Source organism: Etheostoma cragini, chromosome 21, assembly GCF_013103735.1.
Source record: "Etheostoma cragini isolate CJK2018 chromosome 21, CSU_Ecrag_1.0, whole genome shotgun sequence".
In the NCBI taxonomy this organism is placed as follows: domain Eukaryota; kingdom Metazoa; phylum Chordata; class Actinopteri; order Perciformes; family Percidae; genus Etheostoma; species Etheostoma cragini.
In genome coordinates, this window is record NC_048427.1 from 8,404,730 (window position 1) to 8,430,461 (window position 25,732).

The window sequence follows — 25,732 nt, forward strand, 5'->3', positions numbered from 1 at the left end:
GCCATTTTTAAGTCTAGGGGAACAGCCACAATAGCAAGGTATAGCATAGGCATAAAACCTGCCTGTTCATGGATCCGACTAATGCCTGTCTCGTTCTATAATTCCACTGTGACAGTTTAGTTGTTGCTCACTGTACCCACCCAAGAAAGGCTGTCACCGCTCAAAAACAACATCCCCTATGGACTACTTTCTACTCAGTCTGGCCAATTAAAGTGCTAGATTGTAGAAAGTGCCATAGCAGCTGCTTAGTACTTCTCTGTTTTAGGCATGCTCTATGTCAGGAGAATTCAGACTGTATATGTGCTGCCTCTCTGCTTGGCATTCAGAAAATCAGGAGTCCTGATGTTTTTAGTTAAGCAGAATAATGAAGACAATTGCTGTGGAGCAACGTTCGATGCCTCAGTGCCGACCTTTGCAAAGAATTGGCAAAATAATATACATTAATATTTCCTTAGTTACACCTAACCAGTGGATGTGCAAGTGTGTGGGGGGGTTTAATCCACCTTTTAGGCAGTGATTCCCAACCAGGGTTATATATACTCCATTTGGTACTTATGCAGTAAATAGAGTGTACTTGGAATTTGAAGAATGATTAAAAAATATAGTACATATACAAATACGTTTATTTATAAGTTTGATTATCTTTATTACATGTATTGTCACAATAACAAGTAACCCTGCAGCTACAATAAGTCAACTGCACTGTTTCTGAGAAGAAAAGTTAAAACTGTTAGCTAAAATTGATGGATATATGTCTGAAATTTCCAGAATGTATGAATACAAACTTTGCCAAACTGACTTAAATAAATAAATAAACAAATAAATGGCATGCTGCTGGCTGGTAATTAGCTGGCTTAAGGTTTTTTTGTCTGCTCCATTCATCAAATACTGCAAAATTAATTATGTGGAAATCCCTTAATTATTTGTATCTTGTTTATAGCACCACTGAGTACGCTGCTGTGTATTCGGTTTTGAAATGTATTGTATTTAAAAGCTCCGTCCACTGGCAGCTCTGGCATCTAGTCTAACAAAGAAATTCCACACTGCAGCAAAAACTTGCTTTAGCTTATTAAGGTATTTAGCTTATGTGTCCTGCACCCAGAAAGTGTGACATCAAACTAGACCTATCATGGGGATTATTATACCCATTGGTAGGCAGAAAAAATGTACTGCAGCCTGCTGTTATTGAGATGAGATCCTAGAACAGAGCAAGAAAACGACACTGGGAACAGGCCTGCTGCTGCTACTGGGGAACTGTCCCTGGTGCTGAAAGCATGGCAGGAAATGAAGAGGCAAAGCAAAGATGTGTTGGTGCTGAATGAACAGCACAAGTGGGATGGAATATCCACATCATATAAACACCTTAATTTATATTCCACAACTAATATTACTACCTTGAGATGATCATGCAATGAACTGTTGAAGAAGCACAAGAGGGGGTCAGTATTCCATTGTTTAATTTGATTTGGGAATTAGGTTCAATCCATCACAGGACCCAAATACAGATTTGATATCAAGCCATTTTCATAAGCTGTTTAATGACATGGTCATTCAGCTTGAAATAATTGGTTTTTGTTTTTGTCATATAAAGGTAATTTATGAAGGCAATGGAACATTCTGAAGTTAAAGTATTGAAAGTTCAGTTTAATGGATTGCACAGAATGTACTTTAATGTTGTAATTTATATATATTTTTTTTACAAGGATCCATATAATTCAAGCCATTTACTTTACAAACAATCAGTTCAATTGATGACAGTTGGAGTAATGAATAAGAAAATAAAATATACCCATTTGTCCAGACTAAGAGCTGCAAAAGAATTGCACTGTTCTTAAAAGAAAGTGGTAGAATATTACATTTAGTGTTGGTTGTGTTTTGTGCTTGGTTGGTTATTCTACAATATTATAGTCCAAATACATGACGAATTAAGGATAATGCAGTTGAATACAGCATAAAGTCACTTATTCACCTTCTCATGTGAAGGGTGAAGGGATGTATAGTTCAGCTATTCTCATGAGATGAGATGAGATGAGATTCAACTTTATTGTCATTACACATGTACAGGTACATTGCAACGAAATGCAGTTTTGAGAGAGTTTAGGTAGAGCTTCAGGGCCGCAGCTATTTAAAGCGCCGCCACACGCACTCGGAAAAGGATTTATGCAGACAGCAACAAATGATTTACAATACACAACATAAAGCACAAGACAACACACAGTTCATGTGATCACATGGGAGGGTGTGAGAAACAAAAGAAAGAAACGAGGCCGTCAGACGGATGTGGGGCTGGATGGTGGGGGGGGGGGGTGGAGTGTATGGTGCGTGTGTGAGATAATGAGTTGTGCGTGGGAATGTGTAGCGTCAGACTGTCTGTGTTGTTAAAAGCTTAGTTCATCGTCATGACCTTGGAGAGATAAGCCAGTGCACGGGACATGATACGATTCCAGCTGCCAGGTTGTTTCCCTCTTCTTTTACAATATATATACTGAATTCACATTTCTATTTCTATACCTCTGGTTCTTTTGTGCTGTCATCTTTCCTCAAGTATGCAATATATTTTTTTGGAAATGCAGTCTCTCCTTTCCCTTCAAATTAGCTTATCATTAACCTTTGTGCTCTTTTTAAACTCCAGTCAGCTGTTTCTAAATATTGCGGCCCAGGATGCCATTTCCTTCAACCATCCACATCAGTAGCCCTGAAATCACATGATGACGGCTCTTGGGAAATTAATTTAGCTAACACCATGCTTGCTTTGAACTTGTAAACTAGGGTTGAACTACAGTCAGTAGACCTGCAAGGCTTTGACCTATGTTCAAAGAGCTAAACTTATTTTGCGTCTGCTGCAAAGAGCACATTTCCACCAAACTTCGGAATGACACATGATGATGTCCCTTATTTGTTACCGATCTGAAAAGACATTCGGTTACATACAGATTTTTTCATTCCTCCTTGTTGTTTTACTTCTTCCAACACCTTTTCATGTCCATCTCACAGACAGTAATTTCTTGTTGGGAAACGCCCAAGGCCACCGGGGCTACCCCATCGTGTACTGCTCTGACGGCTTCTGCGAACTGACGGGCTTCACAAGAAGCGAGGTGATGCAAAAGAACTGCAGCTGCCGCTTCTTGTACGGGGCCGACACCAGTGAGCATGTGGCCCAGCAGATGGAGAAGGCTCTGGAGAGCCGAGAGGAGTACCAGGCTGAGGTCCACTTCTTCAAGAAGAATGGTGGGTGCATTGCAAAGAGGATAAGGAGGAGAGAGCCTATGAATGTGTCTAGATAACCTTCATTTAGATTATCTGGCAATTAGCATTTCTTTTATCTTGTGTTCAGTTGAACATCTTTTCAATAAATTGTGATATTATTTTTATTTTTTAGATAAGAGCTGAACATTTTGGTTGAATTTTGAATTTGCACACTAATCCTGAACTTGAAATACAACAGGTCAGCAGTGCAATATCTTTTGCTGATACAAAATCATCAGATCGAGTGAAAGTCTGTAGTCAGTTTATCTTAGTTATCCATTCAACATGAGTGCAAATTGTGCCAGAAGGAGTGAACTTGTTTGCTGGAATAACAGTCGGTCTCAAATACATATTTCCAATCATACTTTCTTAATGTAGAAAATCCTGAACAGAGTACTGTACATGCTATCTGTGCGTTAGCACAAATCCATTCCTCCAAGCTCATCTTTCTGACTAAGTGTTGGGCTCAAAATAAGATGTGATGCATGAAAGGAGAACACTGTTAAAGCCTCTTTGATGGGCACACAGGATTATGTTCCCAAACCTCCAGCCTCAAAGTGTGCGAACCACTAACTAAGCTGATGGATTAACAAATCTGCTCTGTAGTTGAAAAGAAAACTATTTCTTGTCATCTTCTTAGTTTTTTCCCTGTTAAGTACGGTAAGTAAAAAAGTAAGATAATGCAGTCTCACACACATGAATAGCAATAGAAAAAATATAAAAGGAAAAGAGAACAAAAACTGTGAAAACAAAAGAAAAGCAATTCAATTTAAAAGCTATAAAATGGCAGATATTCATAAAAGTTACAGTATTAGCAGGCTTTTAATGATAAAGTCAGACACCAAAGAAATTCAGTAGACACACACACACCCACACACACGTCTGAAAGAAAATATTGACAAATGCCCATCACAATCACCCAGAGCCCAAAGTGACATTTTCACAATGCTTGTTTTGTCCAAACAATGGTAGAATGCGGAGTAGATTTAGAATAGTAGATTGGTACATTTAAAATTATTAAAAAATAAAGAAACATAGTGATTGTTAAAAAGAAAACCATCAAATACATTTGTGAGGCTGGAACCATTAAATGACTTAAACGATTATCAAAATATTTCCAATTAATTTTCTTTCAATTAGGTAATTGTTTCAGCTGTTCTTATACAGGTACATACTGTTGGGTAGTTTAATTTATAACAATGCATCATATTTGTCAAGCTCATTGTAAGTTTTGGATGCAAAAATCTTGATTTGTAAAGTAACCTCAAATTTGTAAGTAAAGTACCTAGTGAGTACTTAGTTACATTCCACCATTAGCTGTTACACAATATACACACAACTAGCTTATATCATGTTAAATATTTACTCACAGCCTTGTGCTAAAACACCACCATCTACAGTGTTTTTTTCCAATGCCTAACACACACACACACACACAGACAAAGGGGACATATATAAAAGATGAAGAAACATCTGTTTGGTGGCAGAGCACAGTATCTGCAGAGTGGCTAATGAGCATGCTGGGTTATGGCAAGGTCTTGGATCTTTGGTGCTTTTTCCATGCCTGACTTGTTATAACCAATCCTCTGTCTTCCTCTTTCTCTTTGTGCACAATCCACCCAAACATGATCCATTTCTAATTGGAGGTATATTTTTAGAAGGGTTATGCCATACTTGTCAAGTTTCAACAGCTCAGAAATGGTGAGAGCTGATATGATGTACACAATCACACGCCTTAGCATAAAGAACTGAAGTCTTAAAGGAGATGCATGATATTTACACTGTCTGTTGCTTTTATTTACTGAAAGATTTTCTGTTCCAGGTGTGGCCTTCTGGTGTTTGCTTGACATCGTGCCCATAAAGAACGAGAAGGGCGAAATGGTTCTCTTCCTCTTCTCATTCAAGGACATCACCGACACCTACGGAAGGGCCCACCACAACAGCAAGAAGGATGGTACAAGCCCTGCTTACAAAACACCCCTTTATTTGCTTGCTATGAATGAGCATGATTTACAAAGGGTCATTCTCTGGCACCCAGCGTTCATTTTCTCCAAGCACTCTTCTTCATCACTGTCACATTATGCCCTCAGATTGTGTTCTGGCTGGCATTCGTTCACTGAACTTAGAGAATGTGTTTCCAGTGGGGAGTTTGATATGTGCAGCAGAGTGAAACCTGCATTTTGCAAATATCAAGCAGTATGCCAGGGGAAATCATTTTAATGCAATGGAATGAAAGTCAAGTCAGCTGTGTTTTGTGTCACTTGTGTGACTATTACAGGGATGATTGTTTGTTATTAATGCCTGACAGAGTTAGGCCATTAAATGACACAATGTACCTCTCTGTTCTGTGTGACTGTTTCAGAGAACAAGAGGCACAGGAGGAAAAGCAGCTCTCACTTCAGCGAGGCCAGGAAGCGGGGACGCACTATGTTGTACCAGCTGACCAGCCAGTTCTCAAGAGGTGGCAAAAGAAAGGTCAACCTGGGTGGCGTGAGTCATTTTATACAGTTTACTTCCTAAATTGGCTGTGATGGCATTTGTATGTGTGCCCTGAAATACTCTCTAAGAAAATAAACAAGAGTTACTCAGACATGCAGCACCCTCAATCTTTAACTTGAATTATTAATGTTAATATCTAAAAGATGAGATTTTAAGAAGACAATATGAGGGACGTCTTGACCCAGATTCCCAGAGTGTGGCTTATCTCTGGAAATTTCATCAAATGAATGGGTTTACTATTTTAATCTTGCTTCTCTTGCATTTATGTGCATGGCAGCTGTGTGACTTCAGATGGACACATAGTGAGGTCACTGTGACAGCAGTGGCTGCTGGGAGGCACAATATGGTTGGCACTGAGAGTGAGGTTTTATGGGTCTTTTTTGGGACTGTAAGGACATGCCAACATTTTACCATAGGGGTTCTGTGATGAAAGTCATCCATATAGGCCAAAATGCTGTGTCTAGTACTTTTATATATCATCATATTTATGTACAACCTGTCGGATAATGTGAAAGATAAAATGTTCACATTGCATGTGCAGTAGATTGCAACCGTTTTTTTGCCATCTGCTGTATATTTTTTCTTTTGTGTGTGTTTCAAGTACATTAGGAGGCCTTTTGGTGTTGTGTAATAGACCTGGGCAATGGTCTGCTTCATCGCCTCTTGTCTTATTCCCACAGATCAAAGGCCTTCGTAGGCTTTGAATAATAAAGTTGTGCTACACTCCAGGCAAATGTTATTCATTAAATCAAGCTCCTGTTTTGCTCTGAGATACCATAGAGGATCAGTTTTTCTAGTGGAGCACCATTTTGAGATAATCACACTCCCTCCCTGCAGAGGCTCAGTTACCAACTGGGTATGTACTCAGACATGTCCCTCACAATGTGGCAGTGCATCCCAGGGGGCTAAAAGCAATTCAGAACGTTTACTGGTAATTGTACACCCCTTCCTTACTGCTAGTACACATATTGCTAGAGCCTGCAATAACAGGACGAGAAGCTGACATGAATTTATTTTCTTAAGGAAACTTTTATCATTCAAACACGCTTTCCTTTTCCTTATTCTTAAATGTAGGAATATGTTTTATATCATTGTAACATGAGGAAACTTGTTTTTAATGTTGGTCAGACAAAACAATCAAATTAAAAAAATTCACCTCAACCTCTTGTCCATTTATTAGTGTTTTGTGACATTTTATGGACTAAATAATTAAAAGTTTAACCAAAAATAATTGTTTAAATTGAAAAAAGCACCCTAATTGCACTTAAACGTTTCTGAAAAGATGATCAAGTGATAAATACCCTCACATGAATCTGACCTGTATCCTGTTAACACCTCCAGTAACAAAAGCTCTGCTGCTGCTTTCAGACTGGACCTGCAGGTGTCTTCATGGGATGTTTCCCACGAAGACACTCCCCTCTGTTTGCCAAACCTCTTGCTGCCCTACTTCCAAACCCATCTACTTACAGATGGCAATGTTCACTGCCACATACCTTTTCTTATAATACACACGCACAGGCACACACACACGCTTCACATGTAATCATATGGTAAATACATTCAGAATCATATGCACAATATTTATTCCAATTTGATCAAGTACCCTTAGTGAGAGGGTGCATGTTCAAGGGTTTATGAGACTGTATTTTCACACCAACACAGTCTCTTTCTCCCTTACACATCAAGATAAATAAAATGGACTAAGAAATGTAATTACGCGCTATGTGTTTACAGCCTGCTCTCTGTCTCTCATTCCCTCTTCTTTTCATTCACGCACACGCCCGTTACTGCTCCCCCATGCTACCTCTTACGAATTACTAATTTAAAGTGTTTTTTAATTCCCATTGAGTTTTTGGTTGTGCAAGATTTGACGTAAAAATCAAAGTGTAGGTAAGAGAAAATTTGCGTGGTAAACGCAGCATAATAAATATCTTGTTTGAATTAACTTTTTCAACTTTTGAGTCAATTTTCAGTACGTTCATACCAAATTCATTGAGTTGTTTCTTGATTATATAGTTGCACATACACCAGTCAGCTGTCCTCAAACAGCCATTGTCCACAAGTATTTATTAGATCCTGTTTCATTGGACTGTTTCTTCATTCACTCCTCGGATTGTACATTTCATAAAATTTCCTCCTCATGAAACACAATATCAATTCTAAATGAAGCTACTGCTGGGAGCACATCTATGTTCCCCAGTAAATATGTTTTTTAATATGAAACATTGAAGACAAGGATTTATGGTCTTGTGTTTTTCCTCTGTCAAATGTTCAATGTGTTTCCCTGGGGCATTATGTTGAAATCACCCACATACAGCTTATAGCCTACTGATGGCATACTAGGACTGGGAAAAATATCGATGGTGTATCAATATCGCGATATGAGACTAGATATCGTCTTAGATTTCGGATATATCGTAATATGGTAAGTGTTGTTTTTACCTTGTTTCACAGGGTGCATTACAGTAAAATTATGTTTGCTGAATTTACCAGACTGTTCTAGCTGTTCTATTATTTACCATCACCCACTAAGTCATTGAATCATTTCTGGAGAATATTCATAAAAAATTTCAAAGTCTAAATAACATTTTGTCAAAGCACCAATAGTCAACCATACAATACCGTCGCAATATCGACATCGAGGTATTTGGTCAAGAATATTTTTTGAATTTTTTAGATTTTTCTAAATCGCCCAACCCTATGTTATACTCCTTAAAGCCTGAACCCTTAGATTTGCAAGCAGGACAATGTTCTTGATATCTGCACATTGGCTGAACAAATTTGGATCAACAACCTAAGGCCCTGGAAAAAGAGTGATAACCTAGCCAACCTACAGCTGCTCCTGATTTTATTCTGTTTTATCCTTTTTAGGGACCAGTTAGTTAATCTCCATATTAAAAACATTATCACGTAGTTCTTCAGTTACTCAGGGGCTATAGAAAATAATCCTTTAAACTTTAACTAGGAAGCGTGCGTTTTGTCATAAGAGTAACGTATCACGTAGGCTACAAATTGAATTCAACTAGAAAAAAAATGTAAAGCTTTGGGAAGGCCTAAGAGAATCTTGCCTTATAGCTAGCTATATTTTAGACCGCTTGAGCACATTCTAGATGCTTTACTGACGTTATATTAAACTGCAGGTAACCATAGTATCAGACCTTGATCCCGTATATCAGTTGGCTAGTTTAGCTGGCGTCAATATTCGGATATGCTTAACAATAACGCTAACGTAAATGTAACTTCCTACGTAGAAAAGATGGCAACAAAAAGGGAGCGTTTGACACTTTTCATTCAGGTAAGCAAAAAGATGGACTTTAACTTTAACTTTACTATCGTTAGCGAAGTGAAATAATTGACTGAGCCACTCTAGCCAGACACTTCTCCCAGGGGCATCGTTCACTTCCGAGCCTGTTTCGTAACTCTTATTAGCTTAGCGTTACGGACGTTATCTTGACGTTAGCTAACGTTTACTCCCTGTCCTGTTGTTATTACAGTGGACTACACAGACCTTTGCCTTGTTCAGTGCGTCACTGAATAATGAACAAAAGCCATTGGAAAACGCAATGGTATTTTTGCTATTTAAAAAGTTTATGTTCTGGCGGGGTACTGTACAATTATAAGTGGAAATATGATCGGAACTCGAGAGAGTTGGGCTCTGTCTTATTACCATCCTCTTCAGTGCCCCCAGTCCCCCGTATTGGTTTCAACGCTATTCTCTTTCTCTAGCTACTGCTTTTACACGTTTTCTCTTCATCTCCATCTGTTACCTCTAGCTAACCTCTTCTCCTTTTGGCTCATCCCTCTGGATCCTGCTGTCTCTCCCCTTGTCTATCTGTGACTTGCTTTTGAATTCCTTCTAACGCTTCCTCTTTCTTTCCAGCTGAAAATTTAAAGCAATACATCCACCCCAACCTCCAATATTTTAATGTATAAGTGCAATTTTAAAGTAACGTTAGGCCTACTTGTATTAAAATCAAGAACTTCAATTTCTAAAACATATTACTTCACCACAATCCTTTGGATTCTTTGGAAAATTACTTTGTTTTTCAATTTAAAATATCCATGATCAGTTGTTCTTAATTAAACGACCCAGCAACATACTTAAATAGAAGTTCAAATTAGCTCCAGCTACACCATAAAGATGCTAAACACAATAATTCATCAGTAATATTAACACTGACAAGGGCCATGAGTACTGCATGAGTACTTTTGATATTTATGTTTTACTGATTATACTTTTGAGATGGTAAATGCAGGACTTTAACATGCAATATTTTTTTCATTGGGGTTTTGCTGCATTTAAGTTGGAAAAAATACTTCTTCTACCCCTGACATCCTCCCACTCTGAATACTAATACATTTTCCCATTCAGTTTTTCTTCTTATTCTCTGTCTGCCACACCATCTCTCTCCCTCTCTCTCTCTCTCTCTCTCTCTCACTCTCTCTCACTCTCACTCTCTCTCTCTGTCTCAATGTCTTCCTCTGCCTCCACTCCTACCAACCACCTATTCCCTAACTAGATCGCTATTTGTAGCCCATCACAATGCCAGGCAAGGATGAAAGGGGGGGGCTATTCTTTTGCTGGAAAACGCATTGACATATGTATCTTTAGATGAAAATACATTCCTGTGGCTCAGTCATAAAACATAGATGTGGCAAGTAACTACTTTAAAGCTGTAATCTCAGATTTTCAGTTAAATGAATGTCTATTTAGTCACTATTGCTGAAGAAGGTAACACAATGGGGATTGAGCCTATGGCCCACTGATGAAAGTTTGCAATATTTATATATTTTCATTATTATTTTGGGTGTAACATGTTCCAGAAAACTGCTGAGAATTGTTTACATCATGGTCCCATTTTTCTTTGAATTGGCGTAGAGCAGGGAGGCAAACCGCAGCGCTGATAAATGTCATAATTGCTTTGGGAATTGGTTGTGCCTTGAAAAATCAGCGGCAACCAGGTGAAAGTTGAAATCATTAAAATTTGAATCCTTGCTGGAAATTCTGAACTATGTGCGACACCAAGGGTAGTGCTCCACCTAATTGGCCAGCACAAAACACTTTACCTAAGATCATGTGTAAGGCTGCTCATTTTAAGTATCAGTAATTTAAAGATATTTAATTTAAAAATGAAAATCTGTATACTAATTTAAAAAGTATTGTATTTCTATTTTGAGACCGCAGAAGTTGCATATGTTTTAAATAGTCTACCACACACTAAATCGCCTCCTCAAAAACATGTTCAGCTTAGGTCTTTGCCTGAAGGCTCCATACCAAAACAAACACTGATTTGTTGTTTTGACTGATCTGGCAGTTTGGATGCTGTCAACCCATGATTGTATCAGCTGCTCCACAGCGCTGCAAGATAGGTCTGGCATTGTGACACTACAGCTACTGTAACCACGCAGACTGACAAGTAGCTCAGGCTTGATTTAAAGCACTTCCCCGGGGAGAGCCACAATTGCCTCTTTTCACTTGTCAAAGGGCTAAGAATCTGGATGCAGTTTTGAAGTTATGATTTAAATATGTCTGACTGAGAAATGCATGGCTGGTGCTCTCACATGTTTCCCTCAGTTATCTTTTTTTTTATTCATTGTTTTTGCCTCTGCACACTCGAGCATAAACTCTCAGACAGCACATGTTTTGTCTCTTGTAACACAATTTCTTGAAGGAGAAAACTGGATCGTTGAAACCGGAGATCATTTTGTAAAGTATAATAAGTGTACTGATCCTACAATCACATAATAAGTACTATGCAAAGTACAGTCTATTGAGACTTGCAGGCTTGTGGTCATATTACAGTTTTTATTGTCTTCTACTCCCACTGCATTTTTGGGAAAAAATGTAGTATTTTGTGGTATACATTAGAGGCTGAGGATCCTCTGCAATATGTAATGTGCTTAAGGGAAGTGTGTGAGCCTTCTGAGGGAAATTCTCTTTGATCATGCTGTAATGAAATCACACTTAACAATAAGTATGTAATTACGTTAACATATCTTGTATTTCATCATGCTGAATTATTTACCAATATCACCTTTGGCTGAGTGAATCTTGACCTGATTGAAGATACTAAGCCATTTCCCATCTGAATGTCATCAGAAGATTCTTACCTTTAGTTGGTCGGACCCTTTGTCTTGAGAACAATGGCAGTACACAAACAGAAAGAAAGCACCCTGACCAGAGGGGCTGGACCAAGCCAAAGTATAAAGAGAGTGAGCACCTTTCAATAGGTGTGCATATTACAAACTAATCTTTGTCTTGTGTACCGTGCTCTGAACAAGAAAAGTTTGACAATATTGTAAGAGATTTCTGTCTCATTCCCTTATGTCAGAGTGGGATTATAAAATCGCCGCGACAGCCTCTTCCCCGTAAAGGACAGGCTTTTATCAGTGCTGCCGCCCAAAGCATGGTGGGAGATGTAGTTGGAACAGTAAGCTCTTGGCTAGAGCATGAGTTAATGAAGCGCAAAGACCAGCTGTAGCTGTGCAGTCCCTTGTGCCCCCCGCAGTGCTGGGCTTTTCTTTTCTAATCATGGGAATGTGCTTGGCTGACCTCCTTGAGTGCCAAAGGACCAATGGACGTACTGACCTCTATGTTGTAAGGAAAATTAAAAAAAACATTCCAGCTTTTGCTGACATTGCTTGAACTATCATTAAAGGGTCTACAGCTGTTGGTGACAGTCAGTATGGTCTTTCTGTTAGATTTTCCACCGTGGTTACAATTGACTGAGGGATACTGTGAGGAATCACTCATCTCTTGATGGGAGATTGTTCAGTGTCTAGCAACCAAAATCAATACAGTTTTGAAATTGTTTTTCTTTAGAAACAATTTGAACCTTTTTTGCTTCCAATGTTATGACTGAATGAGAAATTCGACAATTTGATGATTCCGAGCCTTTATTTGTACAGTAGGGTGTGTCATTATTCTCTGGTTTTTCTCCTCTTTTTGAAGTTCAAGAAAAGGTTGTATATTGTCTTCCTATTACTTAATTGCTCAAATAGCCAGTCTATTCCGTCCAAGTCAGCTTCAGAGAGCCCTATCAAAGAAATCTCAAGTTAAGACTTGACCAGCCTTCTTGTTTGCTTGTCCACACCTGTTTGTGAAGTGGTCCCATTGTTCTCCAATAGATTACTGCTCATTTATCTCTTCTTTCTGTTTCCTTCTCACCACTGTTGAAGGTAATAGCTTCTCCTCAGGTCTCCTAAACATGGTTAAGGCTATTATGTGCCAAGTGCATGGCCCTATTTAGACAACTGCACTCTTATTATGTGCCAAATGGATCCCCCCCATCTCATCAGCAAAAGCAATTTATGCTTTCTGCGAATGGACTTTCCCAATTAAAAAATGGAATGAATAAGCATCACTTTAAAAAAAATGAAAGCAGCTGATGGCCATTGTACTGCACCACCTGAGGCTTAAACACTAATGGCATTTGGAAAGATGAAGTTAAGCCAAGGCCAAGAAATATATGAGATTATCAGGCGGCATCATTGTTGATAGTAAGTTTACCCCTCACTGACCACAGTCCTATCTGTCATTTTGGATTATTACTGCATGGCCATTTAACAGGCTTATCACTGTCTTTTTCGAGAGGCTGTCAAGAATAGATAACCAGCAGCATTACCATATCTGTTTCACTTGAGTCGCCTACCGTACTAAATCATCAGTAGTCAGAGCACAGGAGAGGGTGTTGACATTTATATTGTCTGTTACTGCAAATCTTGGCATGGCAATTTGATTACTATTTGTTTTCACAGCACTCCACCTCATGACCATCTGGTTATGAAGTTTATTATTTATGCAGCTTCTCTAATGTGTTTTGAGTGTTTTGTAAATGTAGTAGGATTGGTCTGTGAATGTGTGTGTGTGAATACATGTATATGACTGTGTGTATGTATTCTTACCAAGATATTTTTGCACTTCTGCACTTCTCTTACAGAGCATGGGTGACAAGCTTTCAGTACCAGAGTACAAGGTGGAAGCAGTGCAAAAGTCACGCTTCATTCTGCTCCACTACAGCGTGTCCAAAGCCCTGTGGGACTGGCTCATTCTACTGGCCACCTTCTATGTGGCTATCACCGTGCCCTACAACGTCAGCTTCATGGAATACAATGAAAATGCAGTTGTTGAACGCTCCACTACCATCAGCGACATTGTAGTGGAAATTCTCTTTATTATAGGTGAGTGTTTGAAAAGAAGACACAGCCTCCTAATTTTACCTGAATTTCTCGTGCTGTGGCTCAACTAATTACTAAATTTAAAATTGTGGTTTCAAGCCAATTCTGTCCATTAAATGTGAGGATCAATTCTCAAACTCTAAAAGGAAGGGAGGGACTCCCCCCAGTTGGTAATGCCGGGTTAACCTCCAAAAGCACCCATGAGAGGAATTAATGTGGCGGCACCTCACTGTGCTCCACTACGTGTAGATGGTCTGGAGTTCATGTCCAAGTCCCTCAACTTGGCACACAGAGGGAGAACACCATCAATGCTAGGGAGAAACTTTTTGCTGCATGTTTTTTCAAGCTCATTTACTCTCTCTTTATACCCAGACTTTGTTTGTTTTCATTTGTAAGTCATGTAATTGATAGATTGCCATATTCATAATATACAGTCCAAAATAAGGCATGCAAAAAAATCATTGTCATTATCTTACTTTCTTTTAACTTTTATAACTGAAATTTGTATTGACTGATGAACATCTCTGCAAAGATCAACAGCTTGGATGACGGATGACGGTTTTCTACATCAGACCACACACCCAGAGGTCTGCTTGTTATATGCCTGCCGAATTCTGACGCTAAGATGAAGATGATCTGTCTGGCAAACACTGATTCATATGGTTGCCTTAAGACAGTCACATATTTCAGCTGGTTCATATTTGCTTGCATATTTCATTATATTTTTTAGATATACAGTACATGTCTAAAATTGGGTACGCTACCCATTATCTACTTTCTCTATTACACACTTGAGAGTGTGAATTGTAAACATCATAGTGTGGTTTGAAGTATATATCAAACACAGCTGAACCACTGAGATTGAACCTATTCTTGTGAACTTTCCCACTTTCAACTTTCCTCACTGTATACAATTCGTTTATCATTGTATCAGTCATTCAAACACAAATGTTCCTCTTCCAGGTTATTGAATATGAATATGACTACAACATCATTTAGTCACTGAAAAAAAAAATTACTTGAACCTTTGTATTTGCAGACATTATCCTGACTTTCCGCACCACCTATGTGAGCAAGTCAGGGCAGGTGGTGTATGAGGGGCGCTCTATTTGCCTTCATTACGCCACCAGCTGGTTCTTTGTGGACCTGTTGGCTGCCTTGCCCTTTGACCTGCTGTATGCCTTCAACGTCACAGTGGTGAGTGCAACTGAAGTAATATGTTCAGCCTTCTCTTTGTTCCCCCCCTCTGTGACTGCTAATGAAAGCAGCAAATGGATTACTAACAATACATTTTGAAATGTATAGCCGTTGGAAATACACTACTTTGCTTTCCTCATTGCTGCTACTGTTGCTGCCTGCTTGCCTTTGTGACTCGTTCTTTGTGAATAGTCAATTTTATACAAGATGAAAACTTTTGTTTGAGCAAAGCTTGTCCAAGCTGTGACATTCAGCTGTGTAAATGCAATGTATGTACAGTCAAAGTGTGTTTCCAGATATAACAAGGCAGAAGGATTCACTTTCTCTCTCCTTTTCTCTGTCGCTAGACATCCCTTGTCCACCTGCTGAAAACGGTACGCCTGCTGCGCCTATTTCGTCTGCTTCAGAAACTGGATCGCTACTCCCAGCACAGCACCTTGGTGCTGACCATATTAATGTCTGTGTTTGCTGTGCTGGCACACTGGATGGCGTGCATCTGGTACATAATCGGACGCCATGAGATGATGGGCAATACAACCTGGAAAGTTGGTGAGTCTGATTGAGGCCTTGCTGAAGAAGAAGCTGATGAAGCGGGAAATTTAGGTTGGGTGATTCGTCCAGCAAGGGTTGCAGACAAATGTAGTACAAGAATTGCTCCAGCTGTTTTTATATTTTTTGCCATTAGTTTTTCTTTGACCTCGCTGTGCTCAAAGTGTTCATTTCATAACTTAAGCACAGAGCTGGCTATCCAGACTTGTTCAGTTAGGTGCTCTTTAAGTCAGTTGTTTTCTTGTTTAAATTCCAATAAATAACACCAAAGACTAGATTTTACTTTTGCTGTGTCCCCACTCAGCTATAAATAGTCATGACTCACCTATTGGGATATCTAGCTCTGCTCAGTGGTGAGATGCTGGCAAACACTGTACTCTGATGCTCTAATGAGGACTGTCTTTAACCAGATCAAAAGCTAACAGAAAACAAAACTGGTAGGAGGCAGCGCAGCAATGTCTTGTTGGTGTCACTGTTTAAAAATGGTACAACATGGAGGCCCATATCTACCCCATTATCTGCAATGTATGTGTGTGTGTGTTTGTATTTGTGTTAGTAATTGTGTCTGTATATGTGATTGTGCATACATTTGTGGCAGTATATTCAGTCTATAGGGAGATTAGGTCATACCTGCATATTAGCACTTTAGTTTTTTTATACAGTATGTCCCTGAAAGAACCAATCTAATTCTGCCCTTGTCTTGCACAAACATGCCAGCCTCCTGACATCTCTTTCTGGCACACACAAGGACTCAAGCATACATTTTTGTCTTTCTTAGATCAGGTATTGCAGTGTCATCCGCGCTCTACCATCTGAATCAGAGCTGACAGAAGACACACAGACATAACAATTACATGAACTCTTACCCTATGGACATTGTTTGCTCATGCTCTACCTCCTCTTTCAAGGCTGGCTAAATGAGCTGGGCAGACGTCTGGAGATGCCCTACATCAATAACACAGCAGGCGGCCCGACAATGCGCAGTAGCTACCTTGCTTCGCTTTACTTTACTCTCAGCAGCCTGACCAGTGTGGGCTTTGGCAATGTCTGTGCCAACACCGATTCTGAGAAGATCTTCTCCATCTGCACCATGCTTGTCGGCGGTAAGTCTGACACCAGGTCACATTTTCCCTCTGGCATTTTGGCATAATAGCGTGTTAGCTTGACATGCCAGGGCAAGAGATTTGAGCAGAAAGTGGGTTGGTTTGGCTTGTGTTGTAAACGCAGCTTGTTGCCATCTTTATATACCAATAAACAGTTTATTTAAGCTAAGGTGGCAATTATTAGTGCAAAAATCCAGTTATTGTTTTGACTGCTTGTCAGAACAATGATATAAACAAACTAGTAAATTACTTTGGATCAGTTGGCAAATACACAATAACAATTGTAGATGATTGGTGGTTAATATAAAATTTTATTTTTATTTCAAAGAAGCAAAAATGTTTGAAAGAAGTGAAAAGAAATAGTCACCCTAAAAAGTAAGATTTAACGCATTCAAATTGTAGTAGGTGAAAAAAAAGAAGCCTTCAGAATAACATTTTAGATTATTATATTTTTTCCTAGCAATACAAATATTCAGCCTTTATATTTGTTTCCATCACACAGCGCTGATGCACGCCCTAGTCTTTGGTAACGTGACGGCCATCATTCAGCGTATGTATTCACGGCGTTCTCTCTACCACACGCGCATGAAGGACCTGAAGGAATTCATTTGTGTCCACCATCTGCCCAAGCAGATCAAACAGCGCATGCTGGAGTACTTCCAGACCACATGGTCTGTCAACAATGGTATAGATACCAATGCGGTAAGGGCCCCTTTCATTGTTTTTGTCATGTAATACTTTTGTACATCGTGCTGTCTGCCCTTAAGAAACTTCAGGGCAGTGTTTACATGGTGTTTGAGCACTGAATTCTTTTCTACAATCCATTTACAACCCTTTGCAGCTGTAATTGTTTATGATCACAGCACAACGCCTGTACACCAGCAATTGACATCCTAATGAAATTCATTAGAGGGGTTACCCCTCTAATGAACAGTGTGACACTGTTGCTAGTAGCAACAGTGTCACACCTCATTACATCTATCACACATGCCCAGCTCCTACACGACTTCCCTGATGAGCTACAGGCCGACATTGCCATGCATCTGAATAAGGACATCCTCCAACTGCCGGTCTTCAAGGGGGCTAGTCGTGGCTGCCTGCGCTCACTCTCCCTCCATATAAAAACGTCCTTCTGCGTCCCTGGGGAGTACCTCATCCGTCAGGGGGATGCTCTGCATGCCAACTACTTTGTTTGCTCTGGGTCCCTGGAGGTGCTGAAAGACTGCATGGTGTTGGCAATATTAGGTATGTATTTTGATGTGGACCTTTTAAAGCGTCACTTTCGGGTGTTCATGTAGTGGAGCAGGACAGGGAATATTTATTGTTTTGATTTTAGGAAAAGGGGACCTGATTGGGTCGGACCTGCCTGGAACAGACGAGGTGATCAAGACCAATGCTGATGTGAAGGCACTGACTTACTGTGACCTCCAGTATATCAATGTGCGTGGTCTGAGAGAGGTGCTGGATCTCTACCCTGAGTACGCCAGCATGTTCGCCTCTGACATCCACAATAACCTCACCTACAACTTGCGTGAGGGCAGCCAGGACGAGGTACTGCAGTAAAGACACACTCACACGCAGAAAACCGGTGTTGTTTAGATGTTAGATGTTAGATTCTAAATTGTGAGTCTGTCTATTCAAACTCATTCCCCAATTCCTAACTCTCAAAACCTTAGTTCAATATGCTTAAACCTCCACCAACCTTCACCCAATGTCTTGTAGATAAGGTGAGTAGTAGGGATGCATAAGTGAGTGTTTTCAAACCTAAAGAAATCAGTCTAGTTTCAATGTGTTTTAGTCAAATGAGGACTGAGGAAATACAATTTCTCTTATTACACATTGATCTGCTGATGCTGGTTTCCTGCTTGAAGAAAACAAAAATAAACACACACACACACACACAGAATAAAACAGAACAGACCATACAACATGCCAGACAACACATTTGTTCCCCCCTGAGGTACCTTTGTCACTCTCCTAGACACTTGTTCTACGACCAAAGGGCTGTTGGGTCTTGATTGGCACACAAATTACCATGTGTGGGTGGCACTGTCAAGAAGCCGTATCGCTTCCCTGTTGCCACCACAAAGCATAGCAGGATGACATTACACTAGACACTGACCCCCTCTCAGTGCGACCCGTTCCCCCTCATAGTTATTGATGAAAGCCTTACTTAAGGCAAGGTTATCCTCCATCTGGCGAGAAAATGCACCTGTTGATGTTATACAAGTAACACATGTTTTCAGGCATTGTTATATATTGTTTGTAAAGATGCATCACGAAACCCAGAAATTGAATACTGCAATGGTGTGCAACCTAGTTCAATGGCTGTTTTGCATGGCATTTTGTTGAACCGTACGATCAAAGCAAATGAATGCCTAGATATCTTTGATGTGTGACTGACTAAACTGACAAAGCTCCCCAAGGGCTTTCCCAATCTCATCCTTATTGACATTCTCAAGTTTTTTTTAACTTTCTTCAAGCAATTCTTTTTACTCCCCCTGGCCTTTCCCATTGCTGAAGGTTCTGTTGCTCATTAGTTTATTAGGGCCCGAGCGCTGACAGCAGCAAAGGCCCTATTGAAGCTAAAGTCATTATTCCGTTTTTCTTTTTTCCTGCAAATGAAATGCCTTTTTGAGGGGCTTAACATACTCAAAAACTCACCAAAATTGTCAGTTGTATCAAGTCTGTTAAACATGTGCGTATTTAAGGGTTTGGGGAATATGTGCATAAAAATGGCTTGCTAGCGCCCCCTACACAAACTTAAAAAATGGAGCCCCTGCAGTACGTTTAACGTAGACTAACAGAACTTGGTACACATATGAGGCATGTCAAGACGGAAAAAAAGGTCATTTGAGCCATACCCTAAACCCAACAGGAAGTCCGCCGTTTAATTGGAATGTTCGAAATTTGTTTGATTATGGCCATTTCCACATGTCGTATTTTAACAAACTTCTTCTAGAGATTTCAACTGATCAGCCTTGAATCAGCCTTATATGACAAACATTTGATTTACATGAAACTTGTAATGTGTTGTTTACATGTGCTACTGAGGCGCCCCCTATACTTTAACCCTGCCCAAATACTCCGCCACCCCTTCCTTTAACATTTGAATCGTTTAAGGTAGACCCTTGTATGAGGTATCATTGAACTTAGCAGAGAGTTCTTACTTTGTTGTTGATGGTTTGACCCACCCCCTCTGCTTAAACCATGCCCCCTTTCGTAACTTGAGCACTTGGTCTAATACCTAGGACCATGCCTTATCTCTTAAGGGAGGTGATTTTGAGAGATAAGGGGTGACTGTGCTGTCCTTGGCAGAGTGGGACTGTCATTCCACCACCAGGGAGTCCAAACGTGTTAGACTATAATGACCATGTTGTCACAGGGAGAATTAAGTAGTCAGTAGTCATGGAGTGTAAAGAAGAAGCTGACCGGTCAGGAGTGACAGGGATGCAACCCCCTTTGGAGCCTAATGTGAAAACAACAGTTTAACAAAGTTGATAAAGGCAGCCACCAGTGGTGGGATGGAAATACGTTGTTTTTTTAAATTCTAGCAACGTTTATGACATGTTGAATGGGATAAAAATACCAAGCAGGATTGGGCTGAAAAGGTACAGAGACGAGATGACAACAATGTCACAACTATCGCAGGTGACAGTGTCATTTCACAAACACTCCTTCAGTACAATAGGTCATGGAAATCTGACCCTGAGTCATCATGTAAACATCCTCTATAGTTACTGATTTGTGTGCACATGCATACCAATATGTAAGTAGATCTGTTCTTTGCATGTGCAAACACAAGAAAGCACACTTGTGAGTGATGGGGAAAAATGAAAATATTTTCCTCAATTAGATCCCTGCAAATATGTGGGACACTTGTGGCATCCGTGCCCCATAAATTGATGTCATTTGGCACCAATTTTTCTGGTTGGCTAGTTAATCATTCCATGTTTCTCCGGGGTTAGTTTTCATTATGACAGAATTTGTTCCTGCCTTGAATAGACTCACAGATTTGTCCCCTGTGCCTCACATACCAGCGCTGTCTGAATAGATTCAAAGTCTCACGGCGAGTTATATTCTTTGCTTATACCGCCTTTTAGTAAACTCAGTATTGTGTTTCAATGAAGGATTATACTGAATGTGTTTTCCTGCATCAAAGAGCATAACCGGCACTATACTGGTGGAGCGATAGACTGTGGCTTTCACATTAAGCCATGTTGTCAGAAGCACATGAGGGAAGAATTTACACACAGATCCATTTGCCATCCAGGTGGTGATTATGCTATTTTGTCCCAATGTCTCCACATGCCAGCAGAAAGACAAACCTTTGCTGGAATCCCTCTGCAATCGAGTGTAGAGAATGGACTGGTTATGTGTTTTAGCTTGTGTAGCAAAAGCTCTGTCATCCAAAAAGGAAAATAAATTTGAGTGGATAAAACAGTAGAAATCAAATTTAAATTTAGTGTATTCTTTAGCAAATGCAAAGACATTGGGAGCAATTTAAAATAAAAAGCTCCCTGTGTCATAAGTACCAATTTATGTTTTCCTCTGTGGGTGCTCACGGGCGCACGTCTTTGTCAAAGAAAAATTGCATTTCAGAACCTTAGAAAAAGGGCAGCGGCCGACACAAAGACACACACCTATTAACTTGACAGTAAAGTAGTCTTTCTTTCAACTCAGGACAGCACCACTTTTCACAAATAGAGATCGGATTGGAGATGAGGAGTTTAACTGACACGCTCCACTTGGCACCAACTGCAATGTTTAATTTAAATGAATGCAGCCTCCTGGCAATCTGGCACACGTGGATGCACTCTATTTTCCGTGGGTGCTGTATCGGCGCCTATCCCCGATAAAGATTTTTAACCTCTAGTTGCTAGTGGTGTTACACTTTTTTTACTGATCAACAGGAAGTAGTTTTACAAGCAAGGTATGCTGCAGTGCACCAACAAAGACAATTCTGGATTTTAAAATCCTTACAAAAAAATCAGCTTTACAAATGTTTAATGAGGAAGAAAGTGCGCTGGACACATTTGTTAGACATAAAGAATAGACAGGATCCCTTTTGGTGAGTAACACTGATAGTAAACATAACATTATTTGTTATGTTTTTGCTAATAAGAAAACTCTACAGGGCACCTTTTAATTTCTAAGTGTTTAATTCTGATGACCCATTTTAATGTTTTTTTTTTTTTTAAGTTGAATAAACAGGATATGAAGTTGGGAAAATGAATACTTTTTGCCTGAGGCAGTGTCTTATAATCCCTGGTGCTTTCTTTTTGTTTCTGCAGGGCCTCAGCAGGTTTTCACGGTCACCTAGGCTTTATCATGTGAGTTCAAATGAAGGCTTCTTCTTCTCTCAGGGGCATCATTATTCCTTTTTCCACCAAACACAACTTCCTGAAAATAATACACATTTTTTAATAAATTCACAAAGCCTGTTTCTGAATTCTATCGAAGTAGTTTAGACCACAACACAATTGTTGTCAAAGGTGCATTTGTGTCATGCATTGCAGTTCTAGGCTTTTAGCAGGTGTGTCTGTTTTTTTAGGTCAAAGCTTTGTGTTTTTATAGTGCATACTGTAATGCAAGTGAGTGCTGTTGGAGGGTTTGTGCCCGGACTTCCCCCTTCAGGTTGAACCTCATTTGGAATAGAGAAAAGAGTTCTGTCCCTGGAGTTAGCCTGCTAACTGGGTCAGTAGCTCCTAATGGGAAACCTTGTGAGCTACTTTTCTTACTATCTACTGTATGCTTGTCTCGCCGCCTTAATTTTCTATTATTAAAATACTGTTTACAGTGCTTGTTTTATCTGCTATTAAAAGTTAAATTTTATGTAAAACCAGTTGTTTTTACTCAGAAGCACTTGGGCAGGCGTGGCAACTTTGTAGCAAATATAATAAGTAATATAAGTAATGTGATTAAAATATCATCAGCTGTATCTCATTTAAATACAAATGTCACAATAATTGCTCTTTATCTTTTAAAAGAAATTAAATTGAAGAGTTGTTATGTGCCAGATTACTCATGAAATGATTTGTGTATTGTGGCATTTTTCTGATATTTTTAAATATTTCAGTATTCATGTAATTAATATTCCAGTATTTACGAATCTGTTTTCATATCCTCAAACACAAATCAGGCAGTTTAAGGACCAGTGCAGTACTTAGTGAAACTGTAAGTGTACAGTTATTAATGCTTCATGTTGTATTTGCAGGAATCCAGGCTCTCCTCTATCATGGAAACAAAGGGGAATGACCCTGAGGACTCCTTCCACCTTTCTCCAGTTGCCCGCTCCCGTCGCAACCTCGTGCTGCCCAACATCAGCAGCCCTGTACGCCGTACCTCCCTGGGAAACCTCCTGGGCGAAGATTTGCGTGAGTTCACTGCCCTGCGACACTGTCGTTCACCAATCATCAGCCGCGTCCACGAGCAGAGATCATCACCTCAGCCACCGTCGAAAAAAGAGCATGGCTCCCATAAAGCCACCCCTGCCCCAGCTTCAGCTCAGGGAGTGTTGGGGGCCGTGCAGAAACCTTCAACGCTGCTTATCCCAACTGTCACCTGCTCTGGACCCCCAGATCTCAGTCCCAGGTATTGATAAAATATCATAAAATTCAATTTTCTTAACACAAGCAGCAAACAAGCAAAAACGTTTTTTTTAGATCTTGGTGGATGGTTGGACAATATAGAAATAATAGAAACTAAAATGTCTTGTTGATTTTTACGCCAAACTGTGTTTTGATTCAGTTTGATGATGCAGTATCTGAGTACAGAGTCTGTACATTATTGTTATGTTGGATTCTTTCATTATATTTCTACCCTCAATACCATACTGTATAGCATGTGATAGTGGAAACGGAACACTTTTCTAATGCAGTCCAACACCACAACTCTTCAAACTTTAGTCTCAAGATTACCGTAAGGCAGCTTGAACAGCTGGCACAGTGTCAACAACAAAAAAAGTAATAAGCTTCACAAAGGCAGAAAAAAAGGTTGTATTGGATTGCATTAATATGTAAAGGATGTTTTGAATTGATTTTTCTTTGCACTACATTAAATGAAAAAAGTTTAATTTTTAACTTTAATGAGTAGCAACATTGTAGTGTATTTCATTCAAAAATTGTGTCCCCCACTATTTCACAGTGGTTTGCCTCATTAACAGCACCACTTTACCATGTGGTTTTTTACCTTGAGGTCTAATCTGACTGTGTCATAGACAGCGTTGTTACGTTATGTACAGTGTATATATATATATATATATATATATATATATATATATATATATATATATATATATATATATACACACACATATATTTCCCCTAGCTATGATTGCCTTAGAACGTCTGAGATGGTCAACCGTAAGTAGGATGTGTTGCAGTAACAGATGCCTAAAGTAATGCCACATAAACCTGCATCATCAACGTAATGTAAATGGAGTGTATTTGCATTGCATATTTCAACAGATGTCTCTGCATTTCATCACCAGAGCACCTTATCCTCTTGCCCTAACCATCTGAATTCATAATGTATCCCTAAGTCATCAAGTAAGTCCTAGCTATGGGTAAATGTTGGTTCAGAGAGCTCAGGTGTCTGCCCTCCAGACTGGGCTCTTCTCCTCATGTTTAAACCTGCACGGGCCTCTGCCAGCTGCAGCTCTCATGGCACTTTCTTGGGTCGTCTGCTGGCTCCAATGATAATTGAAAAAGCTCTACTGTTACATTAACTCCAGCTTCCCTCCTCTTCACCCCCTCCCCTGCCAGGGTTGTAGATGGCATCGAAGACAATGGACACGCGTTCCACTTCAACGTGGAGCACAGCGGGCCTAAAGCCAACACGGGAGGCAGCACCCAAGGTAAGTCAAACCACCTCCAGCTGCGAGGGTCACCTGGGTGCCAGATGGCTGGAGGTAAACTCCAGAGTTCAAACAGTGGATACAACAATGCTGCCCTGCCTCCTTCTGGGAGAAATATGAGAGCGCAGCGTAATGAAATGACAGCCAGGTGTCCAAAGAGTCAGAGAACATGTTAAAGGACAACACAGGTCACAGCAGTGTACAGATAGTCTGACCTGAGCTTTATACCCTGATGATCGATGAATATCACATTCAGTTCATTTATAATGTACTTTAGTTTAACAAGGGCTTTGGCAACCAACATACACACCAGTACACAACCTATGTACAATACAGCTTCCTAAATACAAAAAAAAGGGGTTTTAAAAACTGTGGTTTAAGATAAAGCTCCTGATTTGTTTTTGGTTGTTTTGGCCATGCTACAGCGCCTCCCAGAGGATTGCTTGTAATATTAAATATTAGTGTTTTGCCTCATAGATTCCACAAAATTGCTGCCGTGGTCTGTCTACTGCTGCTACATGCTGGTCATGTTTCAAGTCTAAACAAGATTCCATCTTGTAGATCCTAACACTGCAGCAACAACATACAGTCAATAAACGTTCTACTAAGCTTGTTTAAACTATTTCTAAAGATAATACACATAACATGGACACTATCCAATGAAATAGCTCTGTAACATGTTTTTCGCAGTGTATTGTATAACATTAATTTGTACACACAGTACATGTATTCATGTATATGTGGATATATGCAATACTTACACATACTGTTTATGTAAATTGTTGTCCTCTGGAGTCACACATGTTGTTTTTTTTCGTATTAATATTGATGAATTCTCTTTGTGGTTGTGTTGTAAGTCAGCCACTTACTATATTCTTCTGCTCATTTCTTCAGTCTCCACACAAGCGAATGTAACTCAGCTGCTGGAGACGGAAGACGTCAACCAGAGCATCAGTCAACTCAACCAAAAGGTAATGTACAGCCCCTTATCCCAAATTAAAATTGATTGGACCAAAAATAATGTAGCTTCACAGGTCCGAATCAACTTTGTTCTGTATCTCTCATCTTCCCGTCTGCCTTCTGTCTGTTAAGTATTTTGGAG

At 39.7% G+C, this 25,732-nt stretch overlaps 1 protein-coding gene across 3 annotated transcripts in view; it reads left to right on the plus strand.

The window, feature by feature from the left end:
- Window positions 1-25,732, plus strand: part of kcnh4b (potassium voltage-gated channel, subfamily H (eag-related), member 4b) — a 34,596-nt gene that overhangs the window by 6,522 nt on the left and 2,342 nt on the right. The window contains exons 2-15 of one of the 3 annotated variants that reach the window (XM_034860015.1): window positions 2,995-3,228; window positions 5,069-5,200; window positions 5,603-5,736; window positions 13,686-13,926; window positions 14,963-15,120; window positions 15,468-15,669; window positions 16,578-16,772; window positions 17,275-17,474; window positions 17,768-18,017; window positions 18,109-18,323; window positions 22,067-22,105; window positions 22,990-23,366; window positions 24,539-24,630; window positions 25,525-25,601. In XM_034860015.1, coding sequence (XP_034715906.1) covers window positions 2,995-3,228; window positions 5,069-5,200; window positions 5,603-5,736; window positions 13,686-13,926; window positions 14,963-15,120; window positions 15,468-15,669; window positions 16,578-16,772; window positions 17,275-17,474; window positions 17,768-18,017; window positions 18,109-18,323; window positions 22,067-22,105; window positions 22,990-23,366; window positions 24,539-24,630; window positions 25,525-25,601 — 2,546 coding nt within the window. Of the gene's footprint in view, window positions 1-2,994; window positions 3,229-5,068; window positions 5,201-5,602; window positions 5,737-8,807; window positions 9,041-13,685; window positions 13,927-14,962; window positions 15,121-15,467; window positions 15,670-16,577; window positions 16,773-17,274; window positions 17,475-17,767; window positions 18,018-18,108; window positions 18,324-22,066; window positions 22,106-22,989; window positions 23,367-24,538; window positions 24,631-25,524; window positions 25,602-25,732 lie in introns of those variants that run through there. The other 2 variants (XM_034860016.1, XM_034860017.1) reach the window with 2 other exon arrangements.